The 22,169-nt window shown below is 37.8% G+C and overlaps 2 protein-coding genes across 5 annotated transcripts; both read left to right on the forward strand.

Annotated features, from left to right (window-relative positions):
- The first annotated feature begins 3,045 nt into the window (after positions 1 to 3,045).
- Positions 3,046 to 17,242, forward strand: LOC114300024 (uncharacterized). Of its 4 annotated transcripts, none has more exons than XM_028244878.2 (9): positions 3,046 to 3,620; positions 8,736 to 8,921; positions 12,006 to 12,098; positions 12,882 to 13,064; positions 13,150 to 13,252; positions 13,349 to 13,534; positions 14,034 to 15,070; positions 15,800 to 16,218; positions 16,766 to 17,242. In XM_028244878.2, exons 1-9 carry the CDS (start codon positions 3,420 to 3,422, stop codon positions 16,827 to 16,829), a joined length of 2,472 nt encoding a protein of 823 aa, XP_028100679.2. In that variant the 5' UTR covers positions 3,046 to 3,419; the 3' UTR covers positions 16,830 to 17,242. The 4 variants fall into 4 exon arrangements, with proteins under 4 accessions (XP_028100679.2, XP_028100680.2, XP_082775107.1 ...); XM_028244879.2 differs by having other exon boundaries at positions 3,145 to 3,620; positions 8,736 to 8,840; XM_082918981.1 differs by having other exon boundaries at positions 3,149 to 3,620; positions 13,415 to 13,534.
- A 1,211-nt stretch (positions 17,243 to 18,453) lies between these two features.
- Positions 18,454 to 21,941, forward strand: LOC114300023 (2-oxoglutarate (2OG) and Fe(II)-dependent oxygenase superfamily protein). The gene is made up of 3 exons (XM_028244877.2): positions 18,454 to 19,096; positions 21,002 to 21,332; positions 21,499 to 21,941. Exons 1-3 carry the CDS (start codon positions 18,621 to 18,623, stop codon positions 21,718 to 21,720), a joined length of 1,029 nt encoding a protein of 342 aa, XP_028100678.1. The 5' UTR covers positions 18,454 to 18,620; the 3' UTR covers positions 21,721 to 21,941.
- The last annotated feature ends 228 nt before the right edge of the window (positions 21,942 to 22,169 follow it).

A 22,169-nucleotide genomic window follows, 5' to 3' on the forward strand; every position in this document is an offset into this window, starting at 1 on the left:
CTGTTTTTTCAGTCTAGTGACACTCATACCTTGTTGATATATGTGGGATTGTGATGCAGAGGCATCTTTCTAAAGCCGTTCATAACCAACTATATAAACGGCTAAAGGTGAAGACACAACCTTACAACTTATTTCGCTTTACGAAATTGTCATTTATTTGTTTTAAAAAATTAGCATGGCTACATGGTTCATGGGAGGGAGTGGGAATCGCAGAGGTGGTAGGAACTTGCAAAGGGGTGACAGTTCACGACGAGGAGGGGGAAGGAGAAGTGGCAATGCTGAAAATGAAACACCATTTCCTTTGTTAGATGCCTCTTGTGCTTATCATGATAGGTTTGGGAAGCGACATTTTGTCATGCCCAAATACTATCGAGATCCATGTGGTTTGGTGGAGGATCCATCAGATAATCAAACAGGATATGGTTTAGCAGACGCTAGACTTCTGAAGTGGCCTGCACTATTTATAGAGCGAGTGCAAATGGAAAGATTATGTCGGGAAAATCGATTGAAGGTGCCAAAAGCACGTTCTGTTGAGATCCAAAAGGAAGATCCTGATAATGTTGATCGATTATGTGAAAGACTACAACGTGAGATTTCTCAAATGCGCCGTAGGTTAGCCCGCGATATGCAGCTATATATAGTTAAGAAGGATGCCCAGAAGAACAGAACAGAACCAAATGTTGCGGCTATCAACGGTATCATGGAGGATCCTGAGCTTGTCTCTGATGCTGAGCTTTCGGATTATTCAGACTCTGAGCCACCTGCCGATTTAAGCGCGAATTAGGTGTTAATGTTTACACTTCAGCAATATTAGGTCATGCATTAATATGTAATGTTTGTGTTAGAGTAAGTATAACTGTTATGTTATGTTTATGTTTATGTTTATGTATTGTGTTTGTCAAATGTTGCGGCTATTAATATGCAATATTAGGTCATGAATTATGTGTTTGTCTGTCTAACTGTTATGTTTATGTATTGTGTGTTCAGTTCAGGATGTCCAGGATGTATGTAATATGTGTTCAGTTCATGGTGTCCAGAATGTATTTTGTGGGAGAATTATGTCTGTACTACCTATGTAACTGAAAACTATTACATTTGCAACTTCAGTTATGTTGTTTTCATGCTTGTATGAGTATTTAGTAAATTAGTGACTTCGTATATTATGTATTAAGATTTATTACAAAAATGTTGACAAATTTTATTTTAGGAGCTCTCGCTGTGGCATTCGTTTTCTTGGCCTACTCCGCGGTGGTCTTCGCGTCTCACCCTTCGTCGTTGCTCGTCGAGCTGCACAGTGTGTGGGTGTGCTTCGGACTGTAGAGCATGCATATCACCTTCTAACCCATAACAAAGATGAAACAAAAAAATAATTTTTTTTAATGAAAATGGGTACAAAACGATTTTACTAAACTGGTTTTCTGAATTACATTCTCACCTTCTAATCCAAAACAAAGACAAAATGATTAATATATATATATATATATATTTAAATGAAAACAGCTTTCGTAAAGCCAAAATAAATTTCTGAATAACACCTTCTAACTCAAAACAAAGACAAAAGCAAAAAAAAAAATTTACATGAAAAACGACTTTAGTAAAGCAAAAAAAAAAAAAAATATTAATTACATTATCACCTTCTAACCCAAAACAAACACAAAACAATAAACAAAAAAAATTTACATGAAAACAGTTTTAGTAAAGACCAAAAAAATTTTTGAATTATATTTTCTAAACCAAAACAAAGACAAAAGAAAAAATAAAAAATTTAATATGAGAACAACTTCAGTACAGCCAAACAAAATTTATAAATTACATTATCACCGAAACAATGACAACAGAAAAAAAAATATTTACAAAAAAAAAATTAAATCTAATTTAAATGAACAGTGAAAGTGTGGTTTCAATCCATGCTTACAATAGTGAACAATGAAACCATGACTTTTGTAAATGAACTTGATTGGCTTAATAATATCTAAATGAATATGATTTTAAAATTATACATATGAAAAATATTATGTAAAATAAATATATGAAAAGAGGTTTTTCTCATATTATGTAAAATTTCTGAATTACACCTTCTAAACCAAAACAAAAACAAAAACAAAAGAAAAAAAAAAATTTTTAACATGACAATGGCTTTAAAGCCAATAAAATTTTCTGAATCACATTATCACTAAAATAATGACACCAGGAAAGGGGTTTGCAGTGAAACAGTTTAAACGCTATTTTAAATAGCGTTTTATTCACAATTAAAATCGCTATTTGCAATAGCGTTTTATTCATAAGTGAACTCGCTATTTGTAATAGCGTTTTCTTTATTAAACCAATCAGAAAATGAAGCGCTATTCAGAATAGCGTTTTATAATTGAGGTGGAAAAAATAGCAAATGAATCGTTTTATAATTGAGGCTAACATCGCTATTCCTAACAGCATTTTATTAATTAAACTCGCGATTCACAATAACACCTTAACTATTCATCAAATTTTAGCCTCCAAACAGTTAAAGCGCGATTTGTAATAACGCTTTAACTTAGTTTGAGAATTCCATTAAAACTAGACCTAATTTGAGAAATAAGAAGCAAAAGAGGCTTAGTTTGAGAAAATGCCCTATAAAATAAGGCAAAAGAAGAAAAAGAGATAAAAGAAGGGAAAATGATGAAGTAAAAAGGGTAAAAAATAATAAATTGCATATTTGAAAAGAGGACACATCCGAAAAATACATACAAAAAATCCAACAAAAATCCAGAGTTTTAAGTATTTTTACTAAAAGAAAAGGATTGATATGAACCCAACAGAAATCGACAATACCCAATAACAAAAGTACTCATCCAAGTTCAGAAGATTGGGCCTTGGTTTGTGTTTCTCAAAAAATTATAGAAAAAATTCTCTACAAATAAGTTTTCAAAAGTAATCAAACTAAACAAATTTTTCTAAATTTTTTTTTCAAAACTTGTTTGGTTTACAAGTTTTCCAAACAAATCTCTCTCTCATACACATCAAATCAATCACTTTTTCTAAAATTCTCTCTCAAAATAATTTTTCAAAACATATTTTGAAAAAAAACCAAACCAAACAAAATTTTGTACTTTTTATCTCAAAACATGTTTCTCGAATACAAACCAACCAAGCCTGGATTTTTCTTCAAATCCAGAACAAATTTCACACACCATCTTTGTATTTTTTTTATTATTATTTATTTTTGGTATCCTGTGCATACAGATTTCAATTTTTTTCACTTTCATGTAACTATTTCTCATACCCATCTAGCAAACCCTCACGAATCGAGTTCAACACCCAACCCAGAAACCAAACGATTTTGATCAAGAAACAGAGACGATGGTATCGTTAATTCGAGACCCATATGGTTTGTGAGAAGACCTTTTGGTTTTCTTTTGCGTTTTTGAGAATTGGGTACTTTAATGGGTGATCTCCGAGAAGAAGAGAGGCAAGTTCCATCACCACCATCACCGTCATCGTCGAACCCAGAGCGCTGGAACAGAGCAGAGGAAGCGACCCAGAAGATTGTATGGCAGGTTCAGCCCACTGTCTTGTCTGAGAAAAGGAGGAGGGAGGTTATAGATTACGTTGAGAGGTTGATTGGAGGTGCTATTGGTTGCGAGGTGAGCATTTGATGTGCTGATACACATATATACAAATGTGTATATAAATGAGTGTTTTATGTTGTATGTGATTCCATTTGAATGTTTTGCTTCTTGTATATGTTTTGTTTGTTGTGGTTGAAAATTTAGATTTTTTGTAAGGTTTGGAACCCGGGTTTAGTTCAATACTCGAGATAGTTGAAGCATCATGGAAGCGCTTGGCTTGTTTTGGACATGTTTAACTGCAATAGATTGTATGAATTGATACAGTTTGTTGATCTGGTTTCTGTGAATTGGAGATTAAGTGTTAGTGGTTAAAAGTGATTGAATTGTGACCAATATGACGTGCAATGTATGTCGTTTTGGAAAAAGAAAAAACTGAACTTTATGGTAGTTTAGCTTGGCGGAATTTTTTCAACATCGGCTATGTGTTAGCTGGGGACTGGTAGAAAGTGCCAGGGGTCTAGTATTGGTATTAATCGAGGCTGTTACAAATTAAATTGTGGCAAGAGATGTGTATATTCTGCTTTGAATGTGGTTCCATGATGTGCCAAAGAAGTATGTTGTCTTGCACCATAATTAATTGATCTCCCATTTTATGTGTCATAAAGTCGTGAGGTTGGACATTAGTGCAACTATAAATTGTCAACTTGTTTTTATAAGCCATGTCGATTCTTGAAATATTCGTATTTTGTTGTTGTTGTTTTGAAATTAATATAATATGTTGTTGTTGTTGTTGTTGTTGTGTTTTTGTTTTGTTTTATTTTGAGTGTCGGTACTTTCTCTATACGCGACGTGTGTGTAGTATGTGTCTATGTTCTTTTGGCGGGTTACAAATTTACTACCATGGCAATTATGTGTACATATTTGTGATACAAGTTTATGGTTGGCTGTTGAATTGAATGAATAAAGAGGGCTAAATGATTGAGAGATTGGAGAGTTGTTGGATCTCCTTGGGTGCTTATTTGCTACTTGTATTGGTGTCTGGTGACGGAGGTGATTCTATTCGATGGATGAGATCCGTTTCTGATCAATTTAATGTGTAGCCTTTATATGAGACCCTTGTGGGTCATAGAAGCCCCTTTTCCTTAATACAAAGTTCCCATCTAAGATGACCTTCTTTGTATGGTAAGATGTTTATTATTGATAATCTGATCAGGAGGCAAGTGCATGTTAATTGGTGGTGCACATGTAAGCATGATGAGGAAACAACTAGCTGTCTTTGTATCCATTGTCAGGTGGGTGAGAGTTATGATCTTTGATCCTCATGTTTGGAGTTGATAGGAAGATGGGGGAAGGGGAGCTCGTTTGGGGAGGAGGAGGAAAGCTTGGCGTTTGGTTTGGGGTGAACAAAATAGAATTTTTGTGCAGAACAAGAGGCTATTTTGCGAATTAAGAGTAAATTTTTGTTTGTTTTGTATAGTTGGTTTTTGGGGAGGGTCATTGTAAAGTATTAATCTTTATATAGGTAGGAAATAATAGAATGGATGGTTGCCAAATTTGGAGAGGCAATCTCAAATCTTATATCATAGGGAAATCATTATGGTGCTTTAACGTAAAATTAACTCATGCTGAGTGAGTGTACTTTGGATGCAATTCCTAGGGATGCCAGATTTGCGCATTTTTCTGGACGAGTGCGGGTAAAGAAGTTAGTCAAAGACTACAGGTTTAGGGTAGCTACTTGGAATATAGGAATTTTAACTGGTAAGACGTTGGAATTGGTAGATGTTATGATTAGAAGGAGAGTTAGTATAGCTTGCATACAAGAAACTAAGTGGACGGATGAGAAAGTTAGGGAAATTGAGGATACCAGTTTTAAACTATATTATAGTGGTAAGGATAGACGCATGAATGGGGTAGGAAACATAATTGCCAAGGGTCTGGTGGAGAATGTAGTGGCGGTTATTAGGAAAGGGGATATGATTATGTTAGTTAAACTAGTTATTGGAAGGAATATAGTGAACGTTATTAGTGCATACGCCCCTTAAGTAGGATTAGATGATCATACTAAGAGGGATTTTTGGGAGCAAATGGATGAGATCTTATAGGAGATGCCCGTAGGAGAGAACCTGGTTATAGGTGGAGATTTTAATGGCCATATAAGCATAGATAAACTAGGCTATGAAAGGGTGCATGGTGGATACGATTTTGGTGACAGAAATGAGGCTAGAGAGAGTATCTTAGATTTTGCGTTGGCTTCTAACCTGGTGGTGGCCAATACTATGTATAAGAAGAGGGAGGAGCATTTGATAATTTTTAAGAGTGTGTCAGTTTAGAGCCAAATAGATTACTTCTTAGTAAGAAAAGTGGATCGCCTAAAATGTAATGATTGTAAGGTGATTCCTGGAGAGAGCTTGACCTCTCAATATAGGATTTTGGTACTAAATTTATGTTTTAAAGGGCAATACCAAGCTAGGAAGGATGGTGGGCGTCGTAGGACGAGATGGTGGGACCTAAAAGGGGATAAACTAGAAATATTTAAGAATAGAATGGATAAGGAAGGTACTTGGGACTTGGAAGATGATGCTAACACAATGTGGAACTCGATGGCCAATTGTATGAGGAGAATCTCAAGGGAAGTGCTTGGAGAGTCGAAAGGGAAACTTGGTGGTGGAGGGAAGAGGTTCAAGCGGTAGTTAAGGCAAAGAAAGAGTGCTTTAAAAAGTGACAGAATGATAGAACTGAGGAAAATCTTAAGAGCTATAGATTGGCTAATAAGGAGGTCAAAAAAGTATTGAGAGATGCTAAGTTGAAAGCTTATGATGACCTATACACTAGACTATATAGTAAAGAAGGAGAGAAAAGAGTATACAAACTTGCTAAGATACGAGAGAGGAAAACAAAAGATTTTAATCAAGTTAAGTGCATCAAGAATGATGATTCTAAGGTATTGGTGAAGGATGAAGAGATTGAGGAAAGTTGGAAGAATTATTTTAAGAAACTATTAAATGAGGAACATGGAGGTACGACAATAGGGGAAGAAATGGTTAGTAATACGATAAACCAAGACTATAAGCTTTATTGTAGGATTATGAACTTTGAAGTGGAGATTGCACTTAAGAAGATGAAATTAAATAAGGTTTTAGGACCCGATAATATCCCTATTGAAGTTTGGAAGTGCTTGGGTAAAAAGAGGTTTGCTTGGTTGACTAGGTTGTTTAGCAAAATTTTGTTGACTAGGAACATGCCAGATGAGTGGAGGAAGAGTATTTTAGTGCCAATATATAAGAATAAAGGAGATGTCCAGAATTGCAACAACTATAGAGGAATCAAGCTAATGTGTGATATAATGAAAGTGTGGAAGAGGGTGATGGAACGCCGATTGCGAGATATAACAGAGGTGTTAGATAATCAATTTGGGTTTATGCCCGACAGGTCAACAATGGAAGCGATTTATTTTTTGAGGAGAGTAATAGAAAAGTATAGAGAAAAGAAAAGAGACATTCATATGGTGTTTATCGACCTTGAGAAAGCATATGATAGAGTGTCCCGAGATATAATATGGTGGGTGTTAAAGAAGAAAGGGGTGACAAAAAGGTTACATTGATATGATTATGGACATGTATGAAGGGGTGGTGACCACTATTAGATCGCCTGTTAGAGAGACAAATGAATTTCCTATCACTGTTGGGTTACATCAAGGATCTACCTTAAGCCCTTATCTATTTGCTTTAGTTATGGAGGAGTTGACGAGAAATATTCAGGATGACGTGCCATGGTGTATGATTTTTGTAGACAATATCGTGCTAGTGGATGAGACTAGAGAAGGAGTTAATACAAAGTTGGAGATTTGGAGAAAAACTCTTGAATTTAAAGGTTTCCAGATAAGCAGAAATAAGACAGAGTACATGGAGTGTAAATTTAGTAACAGTAACAATGAAAGCAGAGGAGAAGTGAAGATTGAGAACCAAGAATTGCCTAAGAGTGAACATTTTCGTTATTTAGGGTCGATTATCACAACAGCGGGGGAGATTGATGCGGATGTGGCCCATAGGATTAAGGCGGGATGGTGTAAGTGGAGAAGTGCGTCTGGAGTACTGTGCGAAAAACGAATACCCACTAGACTAAAAGGTAAGTTCTATAGAATGGCTATTAGACCAGCGATGTTGTATGGGACGGAGTGTTGGGCAACTAAGAAACAACATGTAGATAAGATGAGTGTTGCTGAGATGAGGATGCTAAGGTGGATGTGTGGCAAGACTAGACAAGACAGAATTAGGAATGAGTGTATTCGGGAATGGGTAAGAGTAGTACTGATAGAAGATAAGTTGAGAGAGAATCGATTGAGATGGTTTGGTCACATTCAAAGTAGACTAACAGAGGCAATAGTGAAGAGATGCGATACTGTAACGGTAGAGGGGAGTGTTAGGGGACGGGGTAGGCCTAGATTAATGTTGGCTAACGTTATAAATAGAGATATGGATCTACTTAATTTGACTAACGAAATGGCCTTTGATAGGGTCGCGTGGAGAAGAAGGATTCATGTAGCCGACCCCATTTGATGAGACTTAAGGCTTGGCTTGGTTTGGTTTACAATTAAAATCGGGCCAAATTATAAGGTCGATAAACTGCTTGGGCGGAAACTTTTGTCAGCCAAATTTGTAGTGGACTGGTGTTGCTGATTTTAATGAGGGAACCACAAAAGTATGATAGAAGGCTACAAGGGAACAAATATTCAAATACTGGGACAAAATGATCAAGTATTAGTATCACTTACTAATTTTATTAGTATTTTTGGAGTTCAATTAAATCATTGAATAAAGAAGAGGATATTTTACTTCCACTCAGCCTTTTGTAAGTACAAAAGATAATTCTTCCTACCAATTGCAAATTTATATCTAACAAAATTTGATAGAAGTGAAATTTTCTGTTGAAATTGATGCCGAGATGGTCCAACCATTGGTTTGGTGATGGCATTTCCAACAATTTTTGATAATTTGTTGGTCTTTAGGTTATTTGTATTTTTCCTGAATTTATGTAGGTTCTTTCCATTCCTCTTATGGAACCTTGGAGAATTACAATAAATTATGTGGCTTCCAATTTGTATTCAAATTTGAGCCCGATCTACTATCTTTTCAAGTATCTTTTGATAAATTTCTATGATGTTCATAAAGTTCTTGTTTGAACTTTTTACAGGTCTTTCCATTTGGATCGGTACCACTAAAAACATATCTTCCTGATGGAGATATTGATTTGACAGCCTTTGGTGGTACAAATGTTGAGGATGCTTTGGTGAATGAGGTAGTATCTGTACTTGAAGCTGAATATAAGAATAGGGCTGCTGAATTCATAGTGAAGGATGTCCAACTCATTTGGGCTGAGGTTTTTTGCTTTTACCCTGATATACTTTTCTGAAGATATTTGCTTGTTTTAAACTGAGGACATCTTCATTTAATTTCTTTGTCGTATTGCCATGTCCATTTGTTGCTAGCATTTTGGGATGCTTGAATTTTTCAATTTGCAGATAGTGGATACTGCTGAATAAACTGATCTGTGTCTAAGTATACAGTCGTTATTGGAGAAAGCCACAAGCCGAATGTGGGTTTAGATAAAAATGTAGAAGCTATCATAACATTGACCCTGGAATTTTTCTTTCCCTAGGGTGCTGAAGGAACCACATATCTGATTTGATCATATTTCATACCGAGTATTCCGTTTATTATTTTCTTGGTCTATTTTAATGAAAAATTCACATCACATGTCAATCGTCAGATTGCTTCCAAATGGAAGTGAGCTTTTGCAGGAAAGGTAATGCAGTATTCTATGAGAGAAAATCTGTTGGTAAACATCATTAGACAAAAGAGTTCAATTCTACTAAGGGAAACACAATAATTTTCGCTTTTCCCCATGAAGACAATGTCTAAGCATTTTGAATTTGTTACAAATTTTCTCAGGCTATGCCACATATCTCTGTTATGTAACACTCCTTGGCGTCAAACAATTATTTGCTATAGATATCCAGATTTCCTATGTTTGAACTCACAATTTGGCAACATGCTTCTTCCTATCTAATTCTTCCAATAAATGTAGTTTCCATGGTTGCCGCATTCATATCCCATATCAATTCTTTGCCTTCCCACCGCCTGTACACTCGTGGAACACAGAACTTCAAATGATTGAACTTCTGTTTCGACTTCTCAATTCAGTTAAGTTAAAGGAGTTCCCATCCCTAGCTGATGAACAGCTCAACCACTTAAGGGCGATCCATCTTCATGACGAATTCCGATAACAAGAAATATTTATTAATCGTTGAATGTCTGCTCGTTCTCCCCTCTTCAATTCCCAATGAACAACATGATGTTGACCTATCATTTGTTCAATTTGGTCGATCTGATACTTAAGCAAAGGGATTGGATTTCACCTATGATCAGATCAGTGGGCAACCATAGTTTACTTTATTTGTGGTGTTGTTGTTGAAAGCGAATTTTTAAGTAGCCTCGCTTTTCGGAGCTGCTCCCAGCTCACACTATGGTGGAGGAGGTGCTGTGAAGATCTAGGAGTGTGAGCAGTACGAGCTAAAAGGCTCCTATACTGTTTGGAGGGCAGGGGGGCATAGATGCCAAACAAACCTAACCCCTATCTATTGTTGTAGAAGCTGTTCCTAGGAAAGATTATGGTTCTCGGGTATCTAATCAATTAATCCCCTAAACCGACCCTCTTTAGATCGTTCTGTAATATTCCAGTGGTTGTCGCAAGGAATGATGGCGTAGCTCCTGCAAAAGTAATAACAATCAAAGCCTCAGGTGGGTATTCAAATAAAGGGGAGCACCTTGCTATCATGAAAACGCCAGCTGTTTCCATAGTAGCTGCATGAATCAAAGTGATACTGGAGTGGGATCCTCCATAGCATGAGTGACCAAGTATGCAATCCTATCTGTGCAGATTTCCTAACATCACCAGGCAACTAGTCTTGATGCCGAGTTTAGCAAGAATAGGTAGGAACTGATTGCCTACAGGGGTTGTTCTCTTTGCAGGATTGGAGTTAAGTCACTCTCTGGCTGGCTATTAAGGATTAATTATAACTTCCGGCACATCAAGGAGTGAAGCGAATAAGCAGTTTGCGCAAGGTTATGAAATAAAGGGTGAAAGAATTGAACATTGCAGGAAGAATTGCGACGTGAAGAATAATAGGGTGTGAAAGTTATAAATAACCTCTAACTATAATTTCATAAGGATGAGCCGATCTTTTTTTTTTTCCTTTTTTTTTTTTTTCGTTTTTTCCTGTAGGAAGGTGCAATTCTTGGTCATAGGTAAAGCTCTCGCTCCCGTCTCCCTACCCAAACTGTCACTCAAAGGAGTCCCTTAAAAATGAGACTCGTTATAATGAAAGCTATGCGCGTGGAAAGCTAATTTCCATTCTGTTGGTGCCTGATAGAGTGGCGCCCGTTTTACTATCATGAATTACTACTTCCCCTTTCATGTTCAAGGCGATCATCGTTCCTTCAAAGTCCACTCTGGCTCCTCCAGGGACGATTTCGCCCCTCAATGGATCTCTTTCGTCAAATACGTACGTGTAGGATTCGTAATCCTCGGATTCATCTCCAGATTCCTCTCCAGTACATTGAGGGCTAACCCCTTCCAAGGGTCTCAACGTGGATAACAGAGGGGTAGGCTTGATGATCCAGCCTTTCCAGCAAGCATATTCCAGCCCTGGGATTCTTTCCTCGAGTTGTGGAAGACTATCTTTTCCAGAAGGAACCGCAGTAAGACAAGGCCCAAGGGAGAAGTTGGCGAAACCTGCCAGGTTTCTCAGTTCTTCTTCTCCCCATTCTTCCAATTCACCGCTATTCCTAATCGTCGGCGTTTCTAAGTATGAGGAGGCAATTTTTATTAGGCATCTTTGTGTCTTTAAGTTTAGGGTTGTCTAGGCACTAGGCCCCTTGCTGTTACATGAATGTAGAGTTGAGTGGAATTTTTCTCTAAATCAAAGATAGTTGTGACTCTTCTATCAGTCGGTTTGTGATCAATCAAGCCCTTGTGGAGTAGGGTACTTTTCTCTTTGTTTTCTTGTTTATTGAATTTCTGTTATTACACATGTCCTTGCATCAATTTACTTATCAAAACCTAAGTTACACTTTTGGCATTCATTGTTTTTATAAACCCTAAGCCAATTTCTTCACTCAAATCTTCAAAATTCACCACTTTCCCTTGTGTTACAGCCCTAGAATACTAAAAAAATACTAGGCTGTCCTACGTCCTCTCTCTTGGTTCACAAAGTCGTGGAATTTCCATTGGGCTAATATACCTGTTTAACTTGTGATTTTTTTTTTTTTTTTTTTTGCTTTTATTTTTTTGTTCATTTTGCCCTTTTGTTTGATTTTCTTATACCAGATGGTAAAAGAATTTGTAGTTTGGTGATGCATGTATGCATGCTCATATTTTAGATATCGGATTCTCTTCTGGCAGGTTAAGCTCGTTAAATGCATCGTACAGAATATTGTGGTGGATATCTCCTTCAATCAACTAGGAGGGCTCTGTACACTATGCTTTCTTGAGCAGGTAGATTACCCTCTTAAATGTGCAATTCTAATATGATGCCACTTTTTAAGAAGTAACTGATTCTACTGATAAAAGGTAACCTACTCATGCACTTGTTTACCATCTGTTATCCTGGGCATGTACTGATTCTTCTTTTTTCTGTCTATAGCATTGTAGCTTTTTGCTGTTTTTGTCAAGAAAAATGTCAGTGAAGTGTTATCTGATTTTAGATAATATGGAAGGACACTCCCCCCCACTCTTTATTTCTTTCCTACAAATACCAAGTTCTAGCCAAACCCATTTGATGGGACTTAAGGCTTGGTTTGGTTTGGTTTAAATACCAAGTCCACAAAAAAAATTTCATCACAAACAATGGAACACAGATGTTTGTGGGTCAGGACTCAGGATTACGGGGAACTGATGCCCCAACAATTTAGCATCTGGATCAAATGGTATGGCACACAGTACACTTCTGATCTAGAATATGCTGCAATTAGCTTTTGCAGTATTCTGGCATTTTTCATTCATCATCCTTTTAGCATTGCAAGTCCCAAAAGCAAAAATCGGGTGTAGTATTGCAGAGAGTTGCACCTTAAATACTCTTAGCCATCTCTGTTCTATTAGAAAACTATCCTTGCATTTGAAACTATTCTAAAAAATGTTCTAATTAAGTAATTTTGACTGGCTGAGTTGTATGCTATGTTACATGGGCTCTGGTATGGGTGTTGGACGTGGACTTGTTTATGCCACTGTGTTTTTTAGAGTAAATAGCATATCACATTTATGTTGCTTGTTCTTTTACAGGTTGATCACCTTATTGGCAAAGATCATCTATTTAAACGCAGTATTATACTGATTAAGGCATGGTGCTATTATGAAAGTCGTATTCTTGGTGCTCATCATGGCTTGATTTCTACATATGCTTTGGAGACACTGGTTCTATACATCTTCCATTTTTTCCATTCAGCATTGAATGGTCCTTTAGCAGTGAGTTCTCATGTAAATCATTATTTGTGTTCCATACATATAGTTGACGTAAAATTAACTTCATGACTGTGCCGATGAATTTTAGGTTCTATATAGATTTTTGGACTACTTTAGCAAATTCGATTGGGACAATTACTGCATTAGTTTAATTGGTCCAGTCCGTATATCCTCATTGCCAGAGATTGTGGGTGAGCAGCATCTTCTAACATTTGGTACCATATCGTATGAGTCTACTTTTCATTTGATTGAGATTTTTAAATTTTAATTTATATTTTGTTTTGCAGCTGAGAAGCCTGAAAATGGTATGAGTGACCTACTGCTTAGTAATGATTTTCTGAGGTATTGTGCAGACAAGTTCTCAGTTCCTTCAAGGGGGGTTGACATAAATTCACGAACTTTTTGCCAAAAGCATCTCAACATAATTGATCCACTAAAAGAAAACAACAACCTTGGACGCAGTGTCAGCAAAGGTAGAGAAACATGTCTTCTTTTTCGTCAACCCCATTGTGAAAGAGAGCTTTCAGATTTTGAAATTGCTGTACTTATGAGGCAAGGCTAGATATGTTTCATTTATAATCTTGAATCTTGCATGTGTAGAATTTTAGTGCACCAAGAACACCATTTTTGGGGATGCAACTAAAAAAAACTGATGGTTTCTTTTCTCATTGACATGGAAAAAGATTAGCCAAATTATGTGTGAAAAATTAGCTAGCTAAATTTGTTACTCATTGAGAATGTAAACCTCGTGTATTTCATTTTAAGCATTTCTTGGAAAATATTTGAACTTTATCATTTATTTTGTGTGCATGCACAATTATTTGGACTTTAAAAGCAGAGATACGTCGCCTGGTTGGGCATGGAGTCCTTGAACACCAAATTATCAGATGTTCTCAAACTCCCTCTTATTTTATTTACTTATTTATTTTATTATAAATAATCAATTAATGATAACCTGTCTGTTCTATGCAGGAAACTACTATCGAATACGGAGTGCTTTCTCATATGGGGCCCGTAAACTTGGGCGAATCCTTTTGCAGCCAGAAGATAACATTGCCGGCGAACTCTGCAAATTTTTCTCAAACACTTTGGATATTCACGGAAGTGCTCAGAGGCCTGATGTTCAAGATCCAGTCCCCATGTCTGGTCACAATAGTTTCATTTCTGCGTCATCAATTTTAGAAACTGTATCAGGTCAAAAAGAGAGCGCAATTTCTGATTTAAACTCTGCTAATGGATCATCCCACAATGGAGATTATAACAGTGAATTATCAGGGATCAAGACAAAAGTAGGTAGAACTGTGAATGGATATCAAAATGGCTATACGAAGGTGGTTAATGCCGCATTATTGTCAGAAACTGACGGTTCTCCGAATAGGACCGTTGTTATGGGAAGCCGTTTTTCTGGGGATGCAGAAGACCTGGCGACTTCCAGAATTCAAAGTCTTAAAATTTCCAATGATACAACTAAAGCTTTCCATCCAAGTGGTGAGGAGAGTATGCCTCAACGGGGCATTACATATCATGCACCTCATCTTTATTTTTCTGGCTCTGTATCAACTAATGGAAAACCGGGATATGGAAAATCTGATAAGAAAGAGCTAGAATTCTCTGTTTTGATTGCAGATCCTGACAAGAACTTGCCAGTTGGTAATCATGAGGTCCCGAACACTGTTGGATCAAAGGATGTTGCTTCAGATCTCAGTGGGGATTATAAAAGTCACCTTCATAGTTTGCAATATGGTTGGTGGTGCTACGAGCACTCCTCAAGTGTGCCTGCTTTGCCTATGATTCCAATGTTGCCCTCACAGTTTCATAGTAAGAGTTCATGGGATGTAATCCGGCATGCATATCACTTCAAGCGGAATGGGTTTTCCAATGTGAATGCTAATGGTGTTATCCCAAGACCCACTTTCTACCACATGAACACGCTGCTTTTACCTGGCACAACATTTGGTGCGGAGGAGATGCCAAAGCCGCGAGGAACGGGGACATACTTCCCAAATGTGGTATACTAGTTTCTTACCTCTCTATGTTTTGGGCATTTGAGATTTATATGGAAACAAGGCATTTAAGGGTCATTCGTAAACACTTTAGTTTCCTGTTTTTGTCTTTTTAGAAACTTTTTGGTATATTGTGTTTGTTTTCAAAAAAATGGAATGGATTCCAACATTTAAAGAAAAAATTGGAAATGAAAAAAAAAGGTGTTTTCACTTGTTTTCAAAACAAGTTTTCATTTTCTTCTCTCTCCCGCTCCACTTCCGACCATCACCCACTGCTGCCACTGACCACTGGAAACCACTACCTACCTTTGGCAAGCTCTGGCCACCTTTTGGTGACTCTTCGGTGATCTGACGGTCAATGCCGTGATCTCTGGCCCCCTTTCGGCGGCCCAATGGCCACTCTGTGACTTCTGGCAACACTTCGAGCACCAACTATGGCTGCCACCTTGGCCACCCCCCACCGCAGGTCACCACATCTGTCCACCCTCCACCGTTGGCCACCACCTCCGGCATCTTACCAAACATATTTCTCTATTTTTGTTTTCAAAACAATTTTATACACAAAGCAAGTTTTCTGTTTCTTTTTTTTTAGAAAACAGGAAACTGACAACGTTAACAGATGAAATGTCATGTTCAGTGTATGTTGGTGTCATATTTCAGGTTCTGTTTTATGTTATATTGTTTCAGTGGTGAGTGTTTTTACCTTTAAGTGGTTTTATGGGTAATTTTTTGCAGAACCGGCCTCCATACCAGAACACTTCGACCGGGAGGGGGAGGAATCAGGGACCAGTGAGGTCCCCTCGTAACAATGGGCAGGCAGTGACACCCATGGAGACAAACTTGCTAGACAGAAGCAGTCGTGAACTGTCACAAACTCAATTTTCTGATCAAGGTTATGGGAAGTCCGGGTCTTCAGATTCCTATGAGTGTGATTCCCCTGGTGGAACTGTGTACCCTGACATCAATAGTTTACTTCTCCAATCTGATGGAGTCATTGAGTTTGGGTCAGCTGGGCACGTTCCATTAGCAGTGACATTGCCAGAATGCAGCAGGCAATTGAATCCTGCCTCTTTGCTCCCTCAAACTTCTACTCAAAGCCTTCCAACGACGGGGATGCAAAAATCGAAACTTGCACTGCGTATGAATCAGGATAGGTATGAGAATTTTACAATCTCTGAAATTTATTATTTGTTGTTGCTGTGTGGTTGAAATATTGTCGGTTTGGTAACGTTTATGTTTACAATATTCTGTTTAATTATAAAAATTTTGCAAACTGCAAACAAAAAACTTGTTTGGTTTCAGTTGTTTAGAGAAAAATTTTTCATTCCTTCCTCTTCCCACATCCTCCAGCCATCACCACTGCTCATCACCCCCACTGGCCTCCCCCATCCTGGCCATCATTGCTAGTGACTTCCTCTAACAACCACCTCTGGTGGACAACCACCATCTCCAACTGTAGGCCACCACCTCATGCTGCCGACTTCTACCTCTAGCTACTGTCAACCACCTCCCACGTCCAGCAACCACCTCCAGTCACCACCTTCAACCTCCACCTCCGGCCGACCATTCCTTTCACTTGTTTTCAAAATGCTTGTGTATCAAACATGTTTTATATTTTTGTTTACATAAAATAGTAAATTGTAAACATTATCAAATGACATCTTAGGATTGTGTTTGAGCCCTTTTGTTTTGGACATGTAGGGTTACGGCAAAATCATTGTACCGTCTAAAGGATGAAGATGATTTCCCACCTTTGTCAAACTGATTGTGGTGGGAAGGGAAGGGAAGGGATGCTCTATTTACATCGGCATAGTAAGTACGGATAGAACAGGTTCTGCTAACAAACCGGCCTAATCCTGAGCTTTCTGCCATTGCGGCTCATTTTCACTATTGCCTAGGATTTTAGGAAATGAGTCATTTTTTTTCTTCTTACCCTTCAGGGTAATGCAAATGCCTTTTTGTACATTCTACTAATTATTCTCCCCCATATTAAATTGCTTTGCATTGAGTGATTGTCTATATATAGGATATTGAAAAGTATGGTTTTCAAACAGGTCTTGTTTTGGCCTCCCAACCTTGTAGTTTAGCTTTGAACACAGATTATTTGTTGTTGCTTAGGTTAAATGTAACTTCAACTGGCATGTTCTTTTGTAACTGGAATGATAATACTTTTTGGCTTGTCCTCTTGTAAGTGAAGCATTTTTTGCTTTTTGGTTGTGTTGCTTAATAAAACTTATTAATACTGTCTTTTGATCCTGAGTTTGTGGAGGAAAAAAATAGTATGTACTTCATTTACTTTCTCTTTTCTCTTCTCTCTCTCTCTCTCTCTCTCCCTCTCTCTCCCTTTTTTTTCCTCTATAAATTCAAGGTCCAATTAAAAAGGGATTTGCTGTGTTTGGTTGAATGTGTTTCACTTTTTTTTTTTTTTTTGGTTACATCGAAAATAAAGTTGTGTTTCACTTTGTACCTATGATCAATCACCCAAATTTATCAACATTTTTACTCATGGGATGCTATGTAATAATTAAATTTTGATATTTAAAATAGAATTTACCAAAATTTGGATCCACCTCCTCTCCAGCACTATTTCAATCCAGCCATGTCCTACACTCCCTTGTCGGTCAACCGGTTGCAAATTTGGATTTGCCTCCTCTCCAGCACTATTTCAATCCAGTCATGTCTTGCACTTCCTTGTCGGTCAATCAGCTGGTCATTTGGTCGGTCATTCAGCAACAAGATGACATTTGCAGTCGATAGGGTGACAAACACTGTAAATAAGGTGATAGCTACGGTCGCGGTCGACAAGGTGACAACTATCGTAGATAAGATGATAGCTACGGTTGATGAGGGTGACAACCGCGGTAGACGAGTGTTGTACCAGTCATCCGATTGGTCGATCGATATGCACAAAACGTGGCCTCTCCCTCGCTTTTGGATCCTTGGTTGCCACGTGTCTTCATCTCTTGTAAAGTGTAAGAGATGGCTGGAAAGGAGGCGGATCCTTAAAATTTTAGGATGGAAACGTCATAACTGTAACATGAGTATTTTTTTTTCAAAAATAAAAAATTATTAATTTATATAGTCAATAATAAACAAATGTAACTCCAATTGAGGAAAGTTATTACTAGCCAATCACATAAATGATTATAAATAATAAAATTGGAATAATGTGAGTAACTTTTATTAATGTCAAGTTACATAGTTTGGGATTATAATTAAGCAGTAATTTTAGGCATTAAAAAAATACTGTTACAGAGGAGGGAAAAATTGATATTTTGCGATTCTTTACTCGTCGTATTCATTGGTGTGAACGTGAGGAATGTGGTGCCACATCTTCACTGCAGACGTGCATACTACACCAAACGTGCACCATAGCGGGGCCTACTACTACTACTACTACTACTTGTAGATAGGTAGTGCCCTTCTAAACTTGCAAAAAAAAAAAAAGTGCTTCTCTTTCGCCTGTCAACTTTTTTTTGTACTTGTCAAACGCCAAACAAAAGCAACGCCGCGGCCGCCGCCGCCGCCACCACCACCACCACCACCACCACCTCTAATGTCTATCATGCGGTCGAGGAGTCGCTTATCCTCCTCATCATCCCAGGCACCGCCTCCATCCCCGATCCCCACCGGCAAAGGCTCCCGCTGTGCCGCCGATTCGATCTTCTCCAATTACCTCAACCGATCTCTCAAAATCCCCCAACTCTCCCTCCCCGACTACGTTCATCGTTCCGTTCCCGCCCACATCGATCTCCACTCCCTCTTATCCAGAGACGCTGGTTCGGTCAATCGCCTTTTGCGATCCGCTGCGGATTTCGGTGTGTTTCGGATCAGTGGGCATGGAATTCGGGTAGACGAATTGCGATCGGCGTTGGCGGAAGCCGACTTGATTTTCCGAATTTCCGACCATGGAAGGAGTGGATATTGCCGGCATTACGGCGGCTGTGAAGAGTTTGTGTGGCGGCGTTTCGAGAAGACGGTGACGGAACAAGCCCGAAATGAAATCGGAGCCGAAAAGTATCGGAGTCTCGGGTAAGCGAGGGCCGAAACTTTTTTGGGCAAATTACATATACACCCCTCGAGGTTTGGCTAAATTATAAATACCCCTGAGGTTTGAGAAATTACGAATTCTCCCCTGAATGCTATATTTGCATAAGAAATTAGGGGGTAATTTGTTATGAAATATAAACCTCAGGGGGTAAATTGTTATGAAAATACAAACCTCAGGGGGCGGGATGTAATTTCCGAAACCTCAGGGGTATCTGTAATTTAACCAAACCTCGAGGGGTGTATATGTAATTTGCCCAACTTTTTTTTATTCATTTTTCGGTCTGGTAACGATATTGGTTTAACTGATTGCGTTGGGGTTGGAATATTTCAATTGGCAGTTGAGACAGTTGTGGGTATCGATCAGGGATGTGCTGATTAACCCATACACCATATCCCTACATAATATATATATATACCACCCAAACAGCTTACTGGTCATGGTCCAAACAATTGGGCTTTGTTTGTGGGCCTTTAAACCCATATACAGGCCCATGAGGAACAAGGTCAGAAAATATTATTGGGTAGAAGTAGGAAACATAACTGACATAAGGAAGTAATGTGCTAAGCCCAATGGGAGTTGAACTCGTAAGGTTGCAAATAAGTCGCACTGAATCGAGTAGTAACTTTTAACAGATTGACACTTGGCTTCGTTACCGAAGGAAACTTTTAAAAGAACTAAACAGGAGTTGAGTTGAGTTGAGTTGAGTTGAGTTGGAATAATTTTATTCGTTTTTGCAACTCTAAGCAATAGTATGAGAGGTTGGGGATTTAAATCTCATGTTAGAAGCGAGGCTGGATGGAGGAGCTTTATTACTCCCTTTTTATGCTACCCGCACTTGTTGTGGGGCCTCTTGCTTTTACTGCTTAGCGACTCACCTACTTATACCCTTAAGAGTAGGCGAGCTATAAAAGAAAGTAATGGAAATTAACTATGTTTGGGAAGAAATACAATGAGGTGAGGGGGTTGCCGTAAAACTAGAGACCAAAAACATCCTAGTGCTCTATCCTTTGATTTTTTTTCATATTTATTGAGCACACGGAATCCTCTTTTCCAATTCTCCTACTTTGCTTATATCATACAATAATCATGTGATCGAGAAGTCGTTTTGGACAGAAAAAATGAAGACAGAAGATTTGATCTTGTTTTTAAGAGCATAAAAATAGTGACAAAGATGCATTGTCAAAATACTATTATAGCTTAGTTCCTTTTAACTAAACAAATGCTTCACATACTAGAACGAACTATATGCATAAGATAAATGCGTTTCAAACCATCCTATTTGGTGTATGGTAGTGCAGGGTCATCTTATTACCTCCATAGATTAACATATGTTAGCATCATGAAGATTTATTCATTGTCATGTTCAACAATGTTGCAAATGGTCTAACATCATTGAGTTGCGGCATTGCCACACACGCAATGAATAACTGATCTAGCATCATTGAGTGACTATCCGGTGCTACTACATGTCAACCAAGGGTGCTAGCTAGGGGTGAGCTGGCTGCATACCTTAACCTTTCTAGTTTTGTTAGGCCTTCTCTTCTTGATTGCAGGTCATTTGGTCCTTCATCTTCTTACTAAAATCTCTTCTTCTTCCAGTGTCAAAAAATTAAAAAATCTAGTTTAGTATTAATTTCTAACGTCATATTTTGCATTTTTATTTGTACAACTTAATTGGGTTCTTTCGAACAACTGCAAAATTTGTTATGGCACTATCCATATTATAAAAGCAAGATTGCTAACTCTTTTTATTTGGCGGTCAACAAGATAATGAATTAAGGAGAGGTTAATGGTGCAATCAAGTTATCAACTTAGCAGTTTTGCTTGCTCACTAGCTAGAAGTAATAATTACCTTGCAAAGATATTTTTTCTTCCTTCCTTTGCAGCCAAAAGATCAAGAATGTTACAAATAAACTTGAAGCCATTGCAGTAGAATTGGCTCAGGTCATATCAGAGACTGCAAATAAGCATCTGATCCACAAGGGAATTCAACCAAGAGAATCAAGTCTCAGCTTATATAGATACGACCAGGTTGGTTCCATGGGCAACTTTCCACCTCTGTTTAACGAGAAAAACCATGAAACGTATTATGAACATGCTCTGAGCCTTCATCTTCTACTGGAACAATGTGTATTTCATGTCCAATTGGAGCGCGGATCTTTGTCATTCAATGCAAGCCCAGACTCAATTGTTGTTACAGTTGGAAAACAATTGGAGGTAATTTAGATTTCTTTTGTCGTTTATTTTGATAATGCTATTTTATTTAGGAATTTGCTATTTGGTCAATAGCTAAATGTGAGGCAAAAGGATATCGATTCTGAAAAGTCACCTTTGTTCAAGCTGATATACCTAATAAATATTGAATGTGCACTTGTGACAATAGGAATGGAGCCTTGGAGAATTCAAACCTACAAGTGGGGAGCTGACCTTTGACCCGAAGGATTCTAGTGCTGGATCACCTTTCTCCATCGAGCTCAAATGTTCCCCTTCAAATTTCAATCATGGTCTTGCCAAGATTAGTAAGACAATCTCGCTAGCTGATCAAATCTTATTTATTATCGTCATTGCACTGCTATACAAATTTTTAGTATTTATATTTTATTGATTTACAAGAACATATGTGCATGCGTTTGGGATGTCGTACATTGTGTCAGTGTGCTTCAACATGGTGGTGCTGAATGAGGGTTCAAGATTCATTGGTTATTTATATTTTCTTTTTTAGATCATTTGTTGTACAGTAGTTGCATTGTTGTTTGAACTTTGAATTAGTGTGAGATTGAAAAATGGTTGGTTACAAATAAAATTAATTGTTTGAGTTTTGAAATATATATGGTTGATTATATAATATTTGATTGTTTGTGTTTGAGCTTTGAAATATTGTTGATTGTAAATATTTTTAGTCATATTAGCACACGCTGCTGTTTGATTTTAATAGTAGAGACCCTGCTATTTGATTGTAATAATATTTGTCTTTGAGGTTGCCAAAAATATTTGAGGAAGAAAAGGAGGTCCAGCAGGCCTGTGAATGAGTGAACTCATTTGTAACAAGTTAAC

The sequence above is a fragment of the Camellia sinensis genome, chromosome 3, assembly GCF_055761805.1.
Source record: "Camellia sinensis isolate YWXY chromosome 3, ASM5576180v1, whole genome shotgun sequence".
In the NCBI taxonomy this organism is placed as follows: domain Eukaryota; kingdom Viridiplantae; phylum Streptophyta; class Magnoliopsida; order Ericales; family Theaceae; genus Camellia; species Camellia sinensis.